The 19393-nt window shown below is 45.7% G+C and overlaps 1 protein-coding gene across 1 annotated transcript in view; it reads left to right on the top strand.

The window, feature by feature from the left end:
* PARD3 (par-3 family cell polarity regulator) overlaps positions 1-16432 on the top strand; it is a 632416-nt gene extending 615984 nt beyond the window's left edge. The window contains 2 exon segments of the mRNA XM_021064231.1: positions 8218-8345; positions 15364-16432. Of these exon segments, the coding sequence (XP_020919890.1) occupies positions 8218-8345; positions 15364-15760 (525 nt within the window). The 3' untranslated portion in view covers positions 15761-16432.

Genomic DNA, 19393 nt, shown 5'->3' with positions numbered 1-19393 from the left:
TCCAGCACCCTCAGTATATTCCACACAAAGCCAGAAACCCATAAAGGTTCTGGTCTGGGATTTGGTGATCAAGTTGGAGTTTGTGGAAGGTAAATTTCACAAGGGAAAGAAGAAGAAGGAAAAATTGGAGTCGCCGTCCTGGTTTGAAGGAGCTCACCTAGGTTCAGGGGAGGAAGAGAGGGCCTTCGAGCAGGCAGTTGGCCAGGGAGAAAAGCATCCAGGAGGGAAAACTCAGGAAATGAATCCAAGCCGACTTTGGGAGGTTATAAAACATGTGCAGCAGTTTTAATATCTAAGAAAATCTAATTGTCCTCTGCAACAATATGACAATTAACAGCATTTTTTTTTTTACAAAGTCATTTCGTTTCTTTTTCTAGATAATCAAGTAAACTGAGTCATGCCCAAGTAGCAACAGGACAGAATTATGTTAATCTGCTTCTATTGTTTGACGTAATGTCTCAACCTAGGTTTCTTAAAGCAGGCTTTTTCAAAGGTGATGTCCTGAGAACATCCTTACCTATGCACAGAGGTGCTGAAAGGAAGAAGGAGGACCATGGCGACCTGGAGGGATAAGCAGCCACACTGCTTATGGCAGTGGTTCTCACTCACCCAACTCCAAGCTGCTCAGCCCCTTGTGGGCTTCTCCCTCCTGGATTTACCATGAGGGGCAGTGCTGCGCCATTTTACTTGACCTGCGAACCAGCGTGTTTGCATGTTTATTCTTTCTGTAATCAATTATTTAACTCCATCAAATTTCTTGAGCCTTTACTAGGGTCTGTCCTTTTGTTTGGTTCTGGAAAACAAAGAAAGAATGCCCTTAGGGCCTGACCCTACAGCTGACACAAAAGCCAGGGATGCTGTATAGTCCTGATAGGGAGATGCATGGATCATGAAACTCAGAGGAACCACGCTCAAATCGGTGGTGGGTGAGCAGGAAAGTCTTGAAAGAACACCTCTTTGAAGCTGGAATATACTCAAAAAATAACTTTGAGAAACAGAGAAACCTATCTTGGGAAACTTTAGCTTGATGGGAATTATTTCTGGTCAGTGACCTTGAGTCTATATGCGAGATCTTCAGATTTGTCAGAGGCTACATGAGCATTTCTTAGTTCTTAGCATGAGAAGTTTTGCACTGGGGAATGTGTCTGGGGTCTGGTATCCATTTTGGTTATATATACATGGATATTTTTTAATGCGGGGCATGAATATGTTGGCATATGTTTTTATGTTGTCTACTGAATATGAGCTATCCTGTTGGGGAAAAAAATGTTTGAGGATATCTTGTACATTAGGAAACTCAACTACTGAAAGTCATAGGCCAAATTATTGTATATCCAAATGCCATAGCAACTTTAGACAGACAACTTGGCTTGTACAATCATTTCCTGTAATGAGTGAGTGGGGAATTATTTGGATGATAGGCTGATTACCTTAGAAGTGGAATAATTTCCCAAATTGTGGGTCAGATATTGACCTTTTCTTTTTCTTTTTTCTTTCTTTCTTTTTTTTTTTTCCATTTTCAAACAATTGGGATCTTGCTGTGTATTCTCCATTCTACAGACCATGTAAATGAACTTAAAGTGATGGCAATTCTACTTAGCTTATTAATTTTCATACCAGTTCTCATTGTTGCCTTATTAAGAACTGTTCAGTCATTCAAAACGTAGCTTGGTCTATGGTTTTTATTATCTGTTTTACCAAATGAGCTTTGAGCGTCTTGGAATCAATCTTTTTATCTTTTCCCGTATGCATTCTGACCTTGAAAGGTCACTGTGTTTGGAAAGGATTTTACTCATTGGAATCGTCTGTGATTGTTTTCGTTTTAAGGCGCCATAAACACATCCTCAAGCCACGTGTACAGTTCAGACCATATTAGCTGAAATGGTCATGCGCGTTAGAAATGCCCACACACAAAGGGCAGTCAGACGTCTCACACAGAACAATATCCAAGCCCGTGGCTTTACCTCCAGAAAGAGATGCTGCAGGAAATTCATCCAAGTGGCGCTTTTCAACTCATCCATTTTCAAAATGTTCTCTCTCAACTCTAGCAGTTCAGCCCACACCTGTTCCTGAGCTTTGGTTCAAAATAACATTTGGGCCTGAGGGAGCCGATTTGTGGCACAAAAGGCCTTTAGGGAAGCGGAGGCCCAGAATATTTCCTTAGCTCTGTAATCGAAGTGAATTCTCTCCCAAGTTGATTAAGAGAAGAAGGAGAAGGAAAAGAAGGAGGAGAAGGAAGAGAAAGAGAAGGAAAGTCCTTCCCCACGTAGAGCCACAGGTGCAGCATAAATAAAGCAGCGAGTTGCTTTAAATCTTTCTTAAGATAATGGAACAATAGCTGAGGTTAGGGTTATTATCGAAGAGCTCGGATAGGGACAGGACTGAGTGTTGCTTTTAAAAGAATTAAATTGCAGGCTGCAGACCTAAGTACAGTACGCTGTTCAAACTTTGCAGATACCTGAGTGTTGCCCGCAAGCAGACTTGCTGGCTGAGACGGCTGATAGATGGGATAATGGAGCCTTTAATAGCTGTATTGCTAAATCCTCTCCATCCCGGGTTGGTAGTGACGGAAAGTAGTTTGGTCCTTCAGATAGAAAATTGATCCTCTGAGATGTGCATGGGCTCTTCACCCCCAGGCTGTCTTCCTTGCTGTCTGTCCTTAAATAAATGAAAAAGATCTGTCCCCTCCTGCATTTTCCTGCCCTTGACTTTGAATGGCTCCTCCTACCCTTTTAGGGTCTTGCCTGCTTTAGGGAGGGGGCCAGTCTACACGGCACAGCCATCCTGCACCCCCAGATGCTTCCCCTGGACCTGGGGGATTGGAGGAAAGGACGGTTCTCTTTTTGTCTTCCTCTGTCTTAAAACTTCAGAGGGAGCTGCTCTCCTTTCTTGGTAAGGAACATCCATGCCTGGACTCAGGAAATGCCTTCTTCGTTGATAGCCTTGTTGTGCTTGGTGTTACTCTAGTTCAGACTGAGTGGAGATCACCTCCCTTGGAAACCCACCCAGAGAAACCCATCCCTGCAGCAAAGGGGTACCTTTTAGTCACATCAAGGGTATCTGTGTGCTGCTGCAGCGTAGACCCCTTCCTGGAACCCCCTGACTCACCCTCCCAGCCAAAGCCCCCGAGACCCGTTACTGTTCTACCCACGGAGCCCTGGGTGGTGACACGCCTGAGGCTGCCTTTCACCCACCGGTGACACCGGAGAGCTGCTTGGTGGGTAGAGCTGTTCCTTTGTTTTATTTTCGACTGACCTGCTGATTAAGAGGGGCAGATAGATCCAAACCCTGGTTGGGAAAGATGAGAAGACAAATAGCGTGTTAAGACCAAAACACATATTTATAAAATCTTGATGAGGGAAATTGGTATGCGCTGCAATTTTTCAGCCATTACTCACATCATTAGCAGCAATTAAGCTTTTCAACATTCAGAACCCACAGAGTTCAATCGATAGCTGTGTAAGTACCATGTGTGATGGGTAGAGGGGAGGGCTGAGGGGACAGAACCAGAGACAGAAGTTAACTCTGTTTTGATTAGAAATTGGCAGTAAGTCCACTCCGGGAAATCATTACCAGTATGAGCAATGACCACTTTTAATTAAGCAGAGTAAACAGCATACACGCTTTACGTGATTTCATGGCAGGTAAATTATTGCTACCCTTTACCAAATCTTTAAATGACCATTTTTATCAGAAGATGGAATTCATACTAGGGTTACAGTGCGTTTGAACTGCCAAAAGCAGTACTTTGAATCTCCAAGGGTTATCACTGGTCTTTGTGTTCTTCTTAGCAGCAGCAGCAGCAGCAGCAGCATCGTCAGAGGTTTTCTTCCAAACACACAAACTTTCTTATTTTTGTTGTTGTTGTTGTTTTCTCTCCATGTCCTGAAAATTTGTAACTTTTCATCATTCATAATTTAAGTCAAAAACTCACCCCAAATGATCGTGTAAAAGACCTGTGTTGTATGTGTCACCGTATACACTCGCATGCCCACAGATGCGTATATGCCGTGTTTATCATCTATGTAGAAGAAATTCGAGTAGTTAAAAATTATTAAGTATTTTATGTAAAAGCTAATAAAACTAGTGAATTTTATTTCCTAAGAGACACCTACACTTTGTTATGAAGCTCTAAAAGTCTTATAATATTACCTAGTTCTCATTAGTGCTGAAACTTTGTGCAGTGTATATCTATTTTTGGTCTTTCTTTAGTCTGTTAACTATTAACAGTTTGAGGCTTGTGTTTTTGTATTTTGTATTATCTACTTTTATTTTGGAAAAATAAGAATCATTTTACTTAATGGAGAGAAATGCTTAATGACTTCATTTAACGAAACACTATATGGAAGATATTTTCAATACTTTATTTTACACTAGTAAGTAATACCAAAGTTGTGCAGCTTTCCCAAGCTTTATGTAATTTTTTTTTTTTTTTGGCCACATTCCATTCCTGGTCATGGCACAAGGGGTGGAACTTGTGCCACAGCAGTAACAATGCCGGATCCTTAACCCACTGAGCCACCGGGGAACTCTCTTTGGGGTTTTGGTGGGTTTTTGGGGGGATTTGTTTTGTTTTGTCTTGTTGGTTTTTTTGTTTGTTTTCGTTTTTGTTTTGGCTGCCCCCTTGGCATGTGGAAGTTCCTGGGCCAGGGATTGAACCTGCACCACAGCAGTGATAATGCCAGATCCTTAACCCACTGGCCATGAGAGAACTATATACATTTTTTATACAGTATAAAGAGTATGTTACAACCTCTATCATTATTATGTCCTTGGCAACCTTGGCTGTTTTTTTTTTAATTAAAAAGTTATCACCTGTCACCAATTTCATCACCAACAAGGCCAGGGTTATTTCTAATTTGCATTCTTGAAACAGAACTATTGCCTCCTTATCCAGTGACTCTCCAGGATCCTTACAATTATTCTTTCCCTGTATGTTTCTCTGTATAGATGTTGCTTTGTTGTTGTGGTTGCTGATGCTTTTTCATTTGAAAACTTGCCCTTCTTTCTGAGGTTACAAATGATCCCTTTCTTCATTTCTATCTTTATTTTTGTGATTTTGGACTCTAGACACCTGTATTCTATTTCTGCACAGGGATGGAAACCACAAAACCACAGTATCTAAAAGTCAGGGGCTGTTACTGTAATACCGTTCCCGTGTTTTACATTTGTATTAGATCGTCTTTGAAATCATGAATCAGGTTTTTTGTGTGTGTGTGATTTTTTTTTTTTTCTTTTTTCTTTTCAGGGCTGCACCCACAGCATATGGAAGTTCCCAGGATAGGGGTCAAATCGGAGCCGTAGCCACCAGCCTACGCCAGAGCAACGAGGCAGGGATCAAACCCGAATCCTCCATGGTTATTAGTCGAGTTTGTTACCGCTGAGCCACAATAGGAACTCATGAATCAGGTTAATTTTGATTCAGACCAAGTAGAAAACTTGCCAGCACGAACCTATTTAGTTTTCGGGCTGGGTCTGTTATGCACACAGTCCTCCTTGAAATCTGTGACCCAGTCAGGTTTCATCTTAAAGATAAGGGTGATTCTGTCTAATAACCTAGGCCTTTGCATGCTCTTGGTGGGGGGAGGTAAATTAGTAAGGTTGAGGTTTATATTTCATCAGAATGAGCAAGCAGAATGAAGTGTGTCAGTTTGCTGATTCCAAACTCATTCACTCCAAGTTTTCCGATCCCGTCTGATGATAATTTTATTACTGGGGTTCATCCAGACCCAGCTAGATTGCCACCGATAAGCGTGGAGGTGAACAGCATCAGAAAACACACAGTGGAGGAAACAAAAGCCCTTCTGCTTTTTTTTTTCCCTCCCTCAGAATCAAATGTTCAAGCCTCTGGGAGAAAGAACTTAAAAATACACCTGAAATTTCTACAAGACCTTGCATTTTCTTTTCACAGCTCCACAAGCAGCGTGTCACAGAGCAGCATGAGCTTAAAAAGCTGGTGACTAAATCCTGCAGCCGAATGCCAGGTCTTTCAAGACTGTTTGACACATGCACGTAGCTTAGACTGAGTGGAAAGGAAAGGAAAACGGGGTTCTTTTTGAAGGCGTGTTTCCTTACTTCGCTGTCCCCGGGGAGCAGCCGCTGGCAAGCTTCCCTGGACTCACCGTGAACCGCAGATCAGCTCAGCGCTCTTCTGGGCCAGCTTCATGGAATGTCATGGAAGAAACAGTCTCCATAATGTCATTGATGAACAATTGCTTCATTCTTTGTTTGCATAAGCAGAACTCACTCGATGAAGTGTTTTCCTTGCTGAAGGCACCACTGATGTGTTATTTGAACGGTGTTGCGGAGTGGGTCTCTGAACACACATTTGCTCCAATGCGTGTGGTTATAAACTCCCCTAGTAGAGACTAGGGTATTATAAAGCCTAATCTCTTCACACATTATTTTTGTGTCGGGATATTTTTAATATGCTCACTGATGATGCCATATGCTTTTGAAATGGTGTCCTATTATACTGCCTTATTCCTGCTTACCAACAAATAAGATATTGCTGGCCAGGCAGAAAGGGGACAATAGAGGCTGCTTTCTTTCTCGTCACACAAAAGCCAACCAGAGGAGCCCCTCTGGAAGTAACAAGCCCACATGTTATCTTATAGTGCTCCAAATGAATGCTGAGTCTCATATTATTTTAGAAAATTATTATCGAGTCCAAGCCTGCCATTGGCTTTCAACTCTAAAAGAAAATCAATACCTTGTTTATAGCAGACATTCTTCACGCGGAAGAAGCCTACTGCAAAATGTTGCATAACACAAAGGGGACAGAGGTTGGCCCTCAGCAAAAGGGATTACTTAAGAATGCATGCCATTGACACTATGATAAACCATTGTTGGGGGTTTTGTAAAGTTAGAGGCATCGTTGTATATTTGAGCAGAGTGACTTTCAAGAGGCCAGATCTTGAAGGTGAGCTAAAAGCCATGGATGCACAGCATCCATGCTAAAGCATCCATGGAGACACAGCACAGCATACAACCGATAGCTGGTCAGTGGCAGCAGCCAGCAGGTGACCTGCTGCCCTAATTATTTAGCCAGAAGATCTGAAAACTTCTCTGTAGCATATAATTAACCTAGCTACAAATGCCATTTCCTAATAACTCAGGCAAAATGTATGATTTCATAACCGACTCCAGTAGCTGTTAGCTTTCAGGGTGATTCTTTTGATAAGCATTTCTGCTCACATGTGGCGGCCATCCGTGGATTGGAGAACTTGTCCGTGGCTAGTTTCAACGAATCTTGGCTCAGAACTTAACCATCATCCTCTAGTAAAAGGGGGCTCAGCTACATTGTATCCTACTGCTAGACTGAAATGCCTGCGGTTCACCAGCATGGTCAACCTTCCAGAGTGTACTGTGGACTTTCCCACTCTGAGAAGTAGCGTAGGATATGTTTCTTTTGATTTTGTGGCATTGACGCCTGGTCTTCTGAGCAGCCTCACTCCCCTCTAGGTGCTATATACACAAGGGATGTAAACTGGTATCTCTCACTAGGCAGACGAAAAAGGGGGACCTGTCCATTTTAAACCATTCTAAAATCGTCATCAGAAGCTAGGGTGATGGGGGAAAGAGGCCACTCGTTTGATATCTTCTTCTTTGGTTGTTATAGATCCTTCCTATTCTCTTTCTAATGGATTGCTTTTTTCTTAATCACTTTGGATAATTCCCCCCTGCCCTATAACTTCAGCTATTAATTTGAATACTGAACTCGAGTATTTCCAACGTTTGCACTGAGTCCTCTGCATGATCAGCAAAGGTTCTGGGTGATTCTTCTGTACTCTGAAGTTCAAGAGCAGCTTTACTGAGCTTTCTAAAAATCCCCCCCCTTTTTTTTCCCATCCACAGGTCATAATTGATTCAAAAAGAATATTGAGTGATTGTAGAGAAGGGGACAGCCATCCGGTCAGCTTAGTGGCAGACTGCAGACGATGGCTATGAAGCCTGCCCATTAACGTACCATTAATAAATAGGAAACACATTGTTGGGGAAAAAAAAATTAGGGTGATGGGGGATTTGGGGCTAAGACCAATTAGATTGCCTCCTCGCTCAAAAAAAACTTGAGAAAATTGCACTTGATTTTTTAAAAAAATTCACACACGTTGCAGTGTGTTACTAAGTCAGTCTCTGAGCATCTAGCTAGAGTCCACCAGGCACGTGATATTTGTCTTTCCTTTCTGTGACCAATTTTGCATCTCTTTCCTGCAGCCCAACTCCCGACCGTCAGCGCAGAGTGGCCGGCACTCAGTGTCCGTGGAGGTCCAGCTGCAGCGCCAGCGCCAGGAGGAGCGAGAGAGCTTCCAGCAGGCCCAGCGTCAGTACAGCTCTCTGCCACGGTATGGCCACCCCTGCTGAGGGTCCAGTCCTCCCTGTCCCCTGTCCTTTAGGAAATCCCTCCTTCCAACTCTCAGGAACCACAGCTACAGCTCATTGCTCAGCTTAGGGGGTTGGGGGGGGCAGTGTGATAGGAGAAAGGTGTTTCAGGAGAAGAAGAAACACATTGTCTTCACGGGACAGCTCATCATGGGATGAAGTGGCCTGACCTACCAGGACTGGTGGGGGTCCGACCTGGGTTCTGGGATTGGTTCTTCCACCTCCGTTGGGGCCAAAGACGATTCCTCAGCGGACAAATGGAAAGATAACGCTTCCTTTGCTCAGCTCAAGGGTAACTAGAATCACTGATGCCTTATAAATCTAGAGTTCTCCCAAAGGATGGGTGGTTGGCACTCCATGCACGGGATTTAGGGGGCGCAGTGGTCCCGACTCATGCTGTCCTGCCGTCTGTGCTTCTGCTTGGTGTTGAAGCTCAGAGAGTCCTGGGATGTCCGTCTCCCTGGCTGATGGCCAAGCCTGAAGGGCTTCCTGGCCAGGCTCCCGCGTGCGGCTACCTCTGTCCCCAGGGTTCTCTGCCCTCAGGTAACTGAGGCCCAGTACCGTCATTATAGCCATTTTCCATCTAAGTGTTTTCTCTGTGCATAAAATAATGGAAGTGCTTAAAAGCATTCACCTCCCCAAACTTCCCAAAGCCCCACTTTAGTCACAATTCTTATAGGCATGTGTATAGAACACTGTTTTAAAATGAGGTGATGGGGAGTTCCCGTTGCAGCTCAGGGTAAGGAACCTGACTAGTATCCAAGAGGTTTTGGGTTCCATCCCTTCCCTTGCTCAGTGGGTTAAGGATCCGGTGTTGCCATGAGCTGCAGTGTAGGTCACACATGTGGCTTGGATCTGGTGTTGCTGTGCCTGCGGTATAGGCTGGCAGCTGCAGCCCTAATTCAACCCCTAACCTGCAGGTGTGGCCCTAAAAAAAAAAAAAAAAAAAAAAAAAATTTTAATAAATACATAAAATGAGGTGACAAAAACACTTTGGGTGGAAAACAGTCCGCTTACCTGTTTGTATCAAGCAGACTGTTTTGAATTTGGGGAGAAACAGTGTTGCGGTGGAGCCAATGCTTATCTGTAAACTTGACTGATACAAAACCACTCTTGATTCTAATAAAGGCAAGTCCCTTTTAATGTTAACTGGTCGCTATGACCGCCCCGAGGGACTGCACTGTGCTGACCCCATCAGCCAGGACCACATGGGGTCGCCCCGTGTGTGAACTTGGCCGCTCGGCTATTCTTTCTCAATCCATAAAGCTGTGTCTCCTTTGAGTATGAAATTCTTTCTTTTAAATGGGAGAATAATTAAGTGATTTGGCCCAGGCTGGGTCAGAGTCTTTTGAAGTTTAGGACAGGACCTTGGAGAGCATGTCTTAGAAGGAAACAGCTCAGGAACATGAAGGAATGTCCCCCCAAGGCCCTACCCAAGTTTGTAATTCCACCAGAATTACAACTCCAACCTGCTGTGCCCTGATAAGCCTCTTTGCTACCATGGGCTTTGGAGCCCAAGTTTGGACGCGAGTAGGTACAGGTGTCAAGTTCCCTGTGCACGCTGCCCTGAGCACTGGGGACAAAGGTCTCGGCGTGGATCACCCTGGAGCATCCGATGCGGGACCCTTCAGAGATTACAAGTAAGATTACGTGGTGTGGTCCTGCTGCCTCAGCCACTCGGGGCCATCGTGCATCCCGGCCCACGTGAACAAGATTGTCAGCACAGGGCCGTGACCTTTTATTGGCAAAATGTTTGGTTCCTGTGCTTTAGCTGTGTTTGAGAGTAAGGAACAAAGGTGACCTCTCGTGCAGTGTATGTAGGGAGAGAGCGAGATGGGAAATGGCCAGGACTAAGGAAGGGGAGGGCGGCCAGGGGTGGCAGGAGAGACTCTGGGCCCTGGTCCCTGGGCTGGAAGAGAACAAGCCAGCGTTTCTCCTGCTCAGCTTCCAAAGCCGCGCAGCGCCCCAGATGGGTCCTTTCCTCCTCGCGCCCGCACCCCCTGACTCCTAACCCTCTGCTGGGCTCCCCTCCGCTGTGCGTCCTGCCTTCCTCTCCTTGGGAAGCACCTAGCAGCAGCCCCTGTGTGTCCAGGGACCACCAGCTTTTGCTGCTTCCGGTGCCACCGCTGCCAGTTAGCATTTCCCTAAAGAACCAGAATGTTCCCTCTGGTCAATGGGGGCTCCCTTACTGGTTGCTATTTTCTTCTGTGAAAATGGGAGAAAAGGAGAACTCTTAAAATGAAAGAGATGGCGTTCCCCCTGTGGTACAACGGGATCCGCAGTGTCTCTGCAGCACCAGGATGCAGGTTCGATTCTTGGCCCGGTACAATGGGTTAAAGGATCTGGTGTTGCTACAGGGCTATGGCATAGGTCCCGGCTATGGCATAGGTCGCATCTGGGGCTCCTGGTCTGGGAACTCCATATGCCATGGGGTGGCCAAAAAAGATAAAAATAAATTTTAAAAACTTTTAGAAGTGTCTCAAAAAAAATTAAAGAGCTGTGGGAGTTTAGGCGAACTTTTAGAGAGAACAAGTAACCCTTGAGCACGTGGGGTCAATTCGGTACAATGTATAGTCGGCCCTCTGTATCCGCGATTCCAACCGTGACCCCTCTGTATCCACATATTCAACTACCCACAGACTATACAGTCCTTGAAGTGCTTCCTATTGAGTGAGATGCACGTATAAGCAGCCCCGTGTGGTTCGAGGGTCAGCTGTGATCCCTCGGTGTGCACCTCTGTGTGAGGGAGGAAATGGGTTCATGGGGCCTGGGACCCAGCTCAGTTCTTTGCAAAGTCGCCCCGCTCAGCCAGAGGCTGGAGGGCGGGGGCGGGGGGTGGGGGTGGGGGGGCTTTTGATGCCCTGTGTGAGCTGGCAGCAAATCCCAGTGTCAGACATGTGATATTTTTCCAAGACACTTGACCTTGGCTCTTCGGATGTGGACGATTAGCAGAGTTTTGTCTAAACAAGTTGCAGTGGCATTTGATACCAGAAAGATTTCACACACACAAAGAGTTCCGCTGCAAAGTGGCGCTTAAAAGAAAACAAATGGTCAAGACTTTGTCTCGGGCGCGCTGGAGAAGGTGGTTTGAATTAGAGGGATGTACGTGCCACAGGGGTTTATAAATTCTCACTGTGATTAAGGAAACCTCTGGGCAGAATTCAGGTTACATTTTGAAACGTCCGTGAGCACACCCGCCAGGTGGTAACTTGAGACTGGGGCAGAATGTTCCCTCTGGTCAATGGGGGCTCCCTTACTGGTCGCTATTTTCTTCTGTAAAGATGGGAGAAAAGGAGAACTCAGGTCTCAGTCAGAAGAAGATGTCTTTCTTATTTTTTTCCCCTAAATTAGTTTCCTTTTTTTCTGTTTTACTTTCTTTTTAAAAATCCTTTTAAAAACTCCTAGCTCTGGAGTTCCCATTGTGACTCAGTGGGAGCAAACTCAGCTAGCATCCATGAGGACGTGGGTTCCATCCCTGGCCCCGACTCAGTGGGTTAAGGATCTGGCATTGCCATGAGCTGTGGTGCAGGTTGCAGATGGCTTGGATCCCGTGTCGCTGTGGCTGTGGTGTAGGCCAGCAGCTGCAGCTCCAATTGGACCCCTATCCTGGGAACCTCCATATGCCATGGGTGCAGCCCTAAAAAGAAAAAGAAGAAAAGTTCCCAGCTCTCTTCCTTAGTACCCCAGAGACAGCTCTAAATCTGAGTCATGCAAGCATGTTGGGTCATAGTCATTGACAGAAAGATGTATTTAAGGAAATTCCCAGGCTAGGGGTCAAATCACAACTGCTGTTGCAGGCCTACAGCACAGCCGTGGCAACACCAGGTCCTTAACCCACTGAGCCACGATAGGAACGCCTATTAAGTAGTTTTCTTTATTCTCTTTTCCCACTGCCTCTCCATCCTCCTGCTGCTGGTGTCTGACTTCTTGCTCATAAGTCTTGCTTCCTGGCTGTGAGTCTGTCTCCCCACCAGGCCCAACTCTGCACTGCTTGTCACCCGAGGTCTATCTTTCTACATCCCTCTGTGTTCTTTGCTGGCAGGGGGCGGGGTGGGGGGGTCCTCAGCCATTACTGCCAAACCAGGGTCTGTGCTTTGGGTGGACTCAGGAATCTCCAGTGAGTTCAGTCCAGGAGCAAATCAACCTGTGTGTTGGTGATAAAGAAATTCATGGAAAGGAATGATGCTTTGTGGCTGTTGTTCGTGGCCTTTAAGCAGCCATGGGACAGCGGGAGGTTTGCTTCTGAGCCTGCCTCTGGGTCGTGTTCCTGAGGGTCTCTATGTTCCTTGGTGCCTTTCTCTGCTCCTTGAGCTCCCCCGACCCTTCTGACAAAGAACGGAAAGCTCATCTTTTTCATTTTTTCCCTTGATCAGAAAGACAGCCCCTCCCAAACCCAGAGCCTAGTTGTTGGAGGCAAAGTCACTTGAAAGTCACCTATTAGTCCCCTGTATACCAAGTGCCACACTTCTCTGAGCATTTGACACGTGTGATTTCATCTATTTCTCCCCAGAACTCTAGGAGGTTGGAGATGCTGCCTGTTTCACAGATGAGACCACATGGCCCCCGAGAGTATGAACCTCCCAGGCTCACACAGCATACACACAGATGAGGGCTGGATGCCATGCCCAGCCTCTTGCCGCTGTGCCCCGTGCCTATGGCCAGTCTTCTTTCTAGTGAAGGGAACCCTTCTTTTCTGCTGCTTTCGCATGTTTCTCTAAGACCTGCTCATTGCTTGATCCTCTTCCTTAATCAAGAGCTTGTTGATATATGAGCTTCCTTGCAAGGAAGCGTGTGTGTCTCTGTGTCCCTGTGTCCATATCTGCGTGCTTTGAACCTCACACCTGTCTTACTTTGAGCCTCAGGGAGGTCTTCTTCTTTCTAGGCTGCTTATTAATATTTTTTTTAATGGCTGTACTCACAGGATATGGAAGTTCCAGGGCCAGGGATCAAACCCAAGCTGTAGTTGCTACCTACACCACAGGTGTGGCAATGCCGGATCCTTTAACCCACTGTACTGAGCAGAGGATTGAACCCAAGCCTGTGCAGTGACCTGAGCAGCTGCAGTGGGAGTCTTAACCCAGCAGGAATTCTGTACCACAGCAGGAACTCCTATGCTGTTGAATTTGAAGAAAATTTTAACTACAAGGAATTTTTTTCTCCTACCTCACCATAATTTCCATCCCAAACAAATGGTTAGTGAATTCTTAATGTGTTTGAAGACAAAAAGACTCTGCCTTCCTGGACTGATTCAAAATTCAAGTTCTGGTGCCAGACCACGTGGGGCAAATCCTCAGGCTTTGTGGATTTGGGGATGGGGTGGACAGGGCTAGTGGAGCTCCATAGGCCGAGGATGAAGAAGCCTATTTCTGGTTATCCTTAAATTGATAACTAACCCATGAAGGAATCCCACATTGTTGCTGTAACATGAGTAACAAGTTTGCTGTCTTAATTAAAGTTTCATGATTAATGTCAAATCCCTTGATTTCATGCTGGCATGTTCCTTCATTCATCACTCTGGGAAGATTAATTTATGACTTTTTAAGTGAAGATAATCAGAGCTTTAGGCAAATAAACTATTCCATCAAGTCTCAGGATTCTCGCCTGGGCTGATTGTACCAATGGCCCAATTCCCAGTCAAAGGATAGATATACTGTAGACTGTTCAATTAATCAGAGTCATAGCCAGAGTTGAGGCTGAGATATTGGTTCATTTTCCTTATGGAAAATCCCCTTGACTACATCGTAGGCCATATGGAAAATGGGCAGATTTCATTCCAAGCCATATTGATGGCACTTCCAAATGTTCAGATATGCAAATTGCTGCCTTCCTGTGGGAGACCCAGTGCTGCCTAGAACTTATTTTCTCTCTACCCGAGTCCTTTGGAACACTCTGTCATGTTGTGTGTGTTGATGTGAAAGCCTAAGCAATACGTACTGTCACCGAGTGATTTTCTTATTGATAAATGGAGCAATATATTTTGCTTTATGACTCAATTCTCGCTCCCTCTCTTCCATGTTCAAGGCAAAAAAATTAGGGCATGTCTTCCTTTCTGGCACAAAATTGTTTTACTTTATCATAGCCAATCTTATTGTAAATTCATAAAAGCATCTAGAGACTTGATAGTAAATTAAAGATGTTTCAAAACAATAATGTTTCCTGAAAATGATGTGCAACTTTATTGCAGGAGTGATAAGGATTTGAAATTTCTATAGGACTCTGATTTATTTCCCCATCTTGGGGTGACAGAAAGTGAGTTGAGTAAGTTATCCTGGCCTTGGGTAAGGATGCCGTGTGCAGGAAAACAGTGCTTGCTCCATGCACACCCAGATTCTGCAGTCTTGATGAGCGTGTATTCCAAAGCATGTCAGTTGCTGACACAGACAGCTCGAAAGCTAAGGCTCTAAGGGACTGCCTGTTGCATTTTTAATCATAAAGGAGTCTAGACTTAAATCTTTTATAACTGAACTCATATTGTAATCCATTACCTGGACTTCACGTGAGCCAGCCTCCCTGGCGTGATGGCGGTGTGACATATTTTGCTTTGCTTGTTTAGGATTGAATGGCAATGTTCTAAAGCGAGCAGTTATTGCTGGTGTAGAAGCTGCCACATCTCTAATACTCCTGTACAGCATCTTGCCAGTGAGTCTAAATGGCAGGAGATCGTGTTACTCTAAGTGGACCAGGTAGCGCCTCGCCAGACTCAGGAGGAGGACCCTGTTTCTGAGTCACTGCAGAATCTATTAGCGCTCTCTCCTGTTTAGCCTCTGTGCACTTGTCTCAGACTCATGTTTGCCCAGGACAGTCCTGATTTCATCCTCCAGCCCCTATCACAGCGTCTGGCGCATGTTTGGAACACAGGAATGTTTCTTGAGATGTGGAAATGTGTGCTTCTGGCTCAGCCCTGCCCCTCACTCTCTCCCTCCATCCTCCTCCCTCCCCTTCTCCCAACCCTCCCACTCACCTTTGGGCTTTGCTTTCTAGGCAAAGCAGGAAAAATGCCAGCTCCGTCTCCCAGGACTCTTGGGAGCAGAACTACCCCCCTGGGGAAGGCTTCCAGAGTGCCAAGGAGAACCCCAGGTACTCCAGCTACCAAGGCTCCCGAAATGGCTACCTGGGCGGGCATGGTTTCAATGCCAGGGTGATGCTGGAGACGCAGGAACTCCTTCGCCAGGAGCAGAGGCGGAAAGAGCAGCAGATGAAGAAGCAGCCCCCTGCTCCCGAGGGGCTCAACAATTATGACTCATATAAGAAAGTCCAGGACCCCAGTCACATCCCGCCCAAGGGGCCCTTCCGGCAGGATGTGCCCCCATCCCCTTCTCAGGTCGCCAGGCTCAACAGACTCCAGACTCCTGAGAAGGGGAGACCCTTCTATTCCTGAGCAAGAGAAGAAAGAGCAGATGCTTCATGTCATGCAATAAAGGACATTTTCCTATGAAGACTCGTATTGGGGGAGTTTTTTTAAAACCTCAGTGGTACTGTGGAATATTTCTGTTGTCGGTATCAGTGCCTTTAAGCAGTGTGGGCAATTCGATGGAAGGCCTTAATGTCTTTGCCACTATGTCTCAAGTGTCTATTTCATGGAAGGATTTCTCACCATCTGACAATCACCTGTTCAAGGCATTCATACGCTCATGGGGGTACCGGGAATCATAGCCCATCCTGTGGGATGTCCTCGGCTTTGTGTGTCCACCCCACACAACTTGTGGCCACAGATGACCCTGAACTTAAGGGTGATGTTGATCCCTCTTTTTTCCCTTTAAGTTTCTTAGATGAGGCAACATCTCAGTCTCTGGTGGATGGAAATGGGTGACATACGCCAGAAATTGGGGCTCTGCGATGCTTCACGGCACAGTCATTTATAATCCTTTGTAACCAGTGTGGTTTCCCTTTTCTTTCTTGGTTCCTTGTAACAGGAAAGTTCCTTCATTTAAAAGAAGCTAAGCCATATTCCAACACTGTCTGGTTATCGGGGTGGGGGGAGGGGTCTCTTTGTAACTGCCTTATAACTCAGTGTTATCAATAAACCAGTCATTCTGTCTGCGTTTATAAATACCCTTGCTCAGTCCTGCTCATCACACATGTGTTGAGTCACCATGACTCTGTGTGGGGAGCACGGGAGGTGGGCATGAGCCCTGGTGGGCAAAGGCCACTTGCCTGCCAGGCCTGTGTGTGTGTTGTGATGTGGGGGTGGGGGGTGGTAGCTAAGGAAAAAAATCCTCTCAGAATGAGTGTCTGGCCCAGTACATACCAGTCATTCTTTTAATTAGTTTTTGTTTGATGAGCTGGCAGGAAGGGCATAGCGTGAAACAAAGATCCGTCAGATACTCATTTTGGGATTCCAAAAACCCACCTGCTTTCTCCAATTTTTAAAGTTGGTTGGCATTGATATTTGTCTATTCATCCACCTGCTGTATCTCCTCCTGGTGATGCCATCCATGCTTCTAAATAATTCTGCCATGAAACAGAAAAGATAAATGAGAAGAGAGTTGTTCGACATCCCACGGGACGTTCTGGTGTCCCCAAACAGTGGTAACAAAAGATTGCCCTCGTGTCAATATGTTAAGTACGTGTGGGCCAGGAGGACCTGGGCTGCTACCGTGTTTCCATCTCATCTGTTGGTCTGAACATCATGCTGTAAACCGTGGCTGGATTGCTAAAGTGCCTGTGAATTCCGACATGGAAAAAGCTTGAGATGAAAGCTCAGCATACTGTGTGTTAACAAAAAAGAAAGAAAGAAAAAAGACATGTACTGATATGCCTATTTTTTTTTTTTTTTTTTTTTACTGGCACATTGTATTTTTGTGTCCACTTGTTTTTAGAAAATATGTGAGGTGTCCATCCCCATACCTGCGTCTCTTTTGCATTTCTGTGTAATGGTTCTGTGTGTTCACAGAGCGTGGTGATGTTTAAATGATGTGGCCGGTGTAAGCGATGTGACCTCGGATGACAGTGGCTGTTCCTCACAGCTTCCCCTGTGTTGTGAGAAACAGCTTTCCCTGTACATATGAGACGTCTAATAAAAGGCATATTTCTTCCTGTTCTCTGTGGTGTCTGTAGTATTCCTGTGAAAACTCTCCTTGCTGGGTTTTTTTTTTTTTAAGTCTATTAGCAGATGTGATTTTTTCCCCCATATTTAGAGAAAGTTGAAAGTTTCCTCATCTCTGTATAAACACGGAAATGAGTGATTGATTGTTTCTTTGAACACCTGAGGAGAGAAAGGACGAGAAAGAGAAGGACTTAATTAATGAGTCTGCTGGAAAGCCTGGGCTGCCCAAAGCAGCCAGGAAATTCTGAGTGGGAAGTGCTGATACACTGCAATAAAGGAAAGAGTAATTATAGAGAGAGCAGTGTACTAGTTCCATTGTTGCCCTTTGCTCCATTTCAAAGAGCCAGATGTTCTGATTGAGTCCTAGTCCTGGGTACCTCCAGCCCAGAGAAAAAGTCCAAATTCGAGCCCACTTCCAAACTAGCCTGGTTCTTACTTCCCAAATCACACAATGAGGCTTTGCTCTTTCTTCCAGAGGGACACTCATTAATATGTGTATGGTGTTTCCAAGGCACAGAGGGCACTAGATCCCTTGTGGCGGGGGGGGGGGGTCTTGTGTGCCATGATGGTCGTGGTCCCCACCCAAAGGGGGGGCTTTGTGGAGACCTGTCCAAAAATGCCCTCCTGTGGAAGACCAAGCATCATCAGGTTGTCATAGCAACCCTCATCCTGCCACTAGATCCGAAATCTGTCACCTGAGGATTAGTAATGAGAGGGTAGAGCAAGCCAAGGAAATAACACGCCTTTGGTTCTTATATGCCTATGAGGTGTGGGAAAGAAAAAAAGCAAAGATGGACAGATTTGTTAATTTTCTCACTGACCAGGAGGCCCGCTGCAAATGCCAAAACTCGCAGGTCATTTATCTCAACTGACACTGAGAAGCAGAGCAGGAGAGGCGATAGTGAATGTTGGGGGAGACCCAAATCACAGAGGATTTATAGATTAAAACTGACAACTTGAGCTGCACGGAGAAGAGGAGTAGGAATAGATGTGGATCAGCAGAGAAGTGAGAATATGCCCATGACACAGTCTCGTCTAAATGAACTGGCCTCTGCCCCGAAACCTTCCACACGGACTCTTGCTGGGACCACGGGAGGAGCATGTCCACAGGGAGAAGTCCCAAGTCACAAAACGGGGCGGGCGGCCACCCCAAGGCCCTCAGAGCCGAAGATGGAAGTGGAGTAACTCACTGTCTCTCAGGAAAGATGGTCCTGCTGTCACGCTGTGCCTCTCTTTGCTACTGGGATTATCGATAGTCTGATAAATATGTACATGTAACTAGACATTATCAAAACAAAGTGATAGGAGTTTCTGCTGTGGCTCAGTGGGAATGAGCCCGACTAGTATCCATGAGGATGCAGGTTCGATCCCTGACCTTGATCAGTGGGTTCAGGATCCGGCGTTGCTGTGAGCTTCATTATAGGTCGAATATATGGCTTGGATACCGCGTTTGCATGGCTGTGGCATAGGCCGGCAGGTGCAGCTCCGATTCGGCCCCTAGCCTGGGAACTTCCATATGCCAACATGCAGCCCTAAAAAACAAACAAAGTAAAATGAAAAAATAAAGTGATAGAATGTATCTATAGTCTCTGCACTTCAAGTACCACTCTCACCTCCTCGTCCCGTGGTCCGTTAGACCAAAGAGGGCTCAGAGGTGAGCACATCTCCAGATGGACAGGCTGTCTCACTAAAAAGAAGCAGATCTGGGCTCCTCAGGTTTTCTGCCAAGGAAGTCAGAGCCGTCTTTGTTAACCAAGATGGTAAATCCAATTAATCTTATTTCGTTGAACGGGGGGGGGGAGTTATTTTTATTGCAAACCATTTGTGAAAAAGGGCAGAAAATAAACCAAGAGAGCTGACCACATAGACAGCTGTGGGCTTTGCCATAGTCCTCCAGGTAAGTCTGAACACGAGGCCAGAGGGAAGAAGAGACCAGAGGCCCCAGGTGTCCACACCACATGACTT

This window comes from Sus scrofa, chromosome 10 (genome assembly GCF_000003025.6).
Source record: "Sus scrofa isolate TJ Tabasco breed Duroc chromosome 10, Sscrofa11.1, whole genome shotgun sequence".
Classification (NCBI taxonomy): Eukaryota; Metazoa; Chordata; class Mammalia; order Artiodactyla; family Suidae; genus Sus; species Sus scrofa.
The sequence above is the reverse complement of the archived record's forward strand: the minus strand, read 5'-3'. Positions and strand labels throughout refer to the sequence as shown.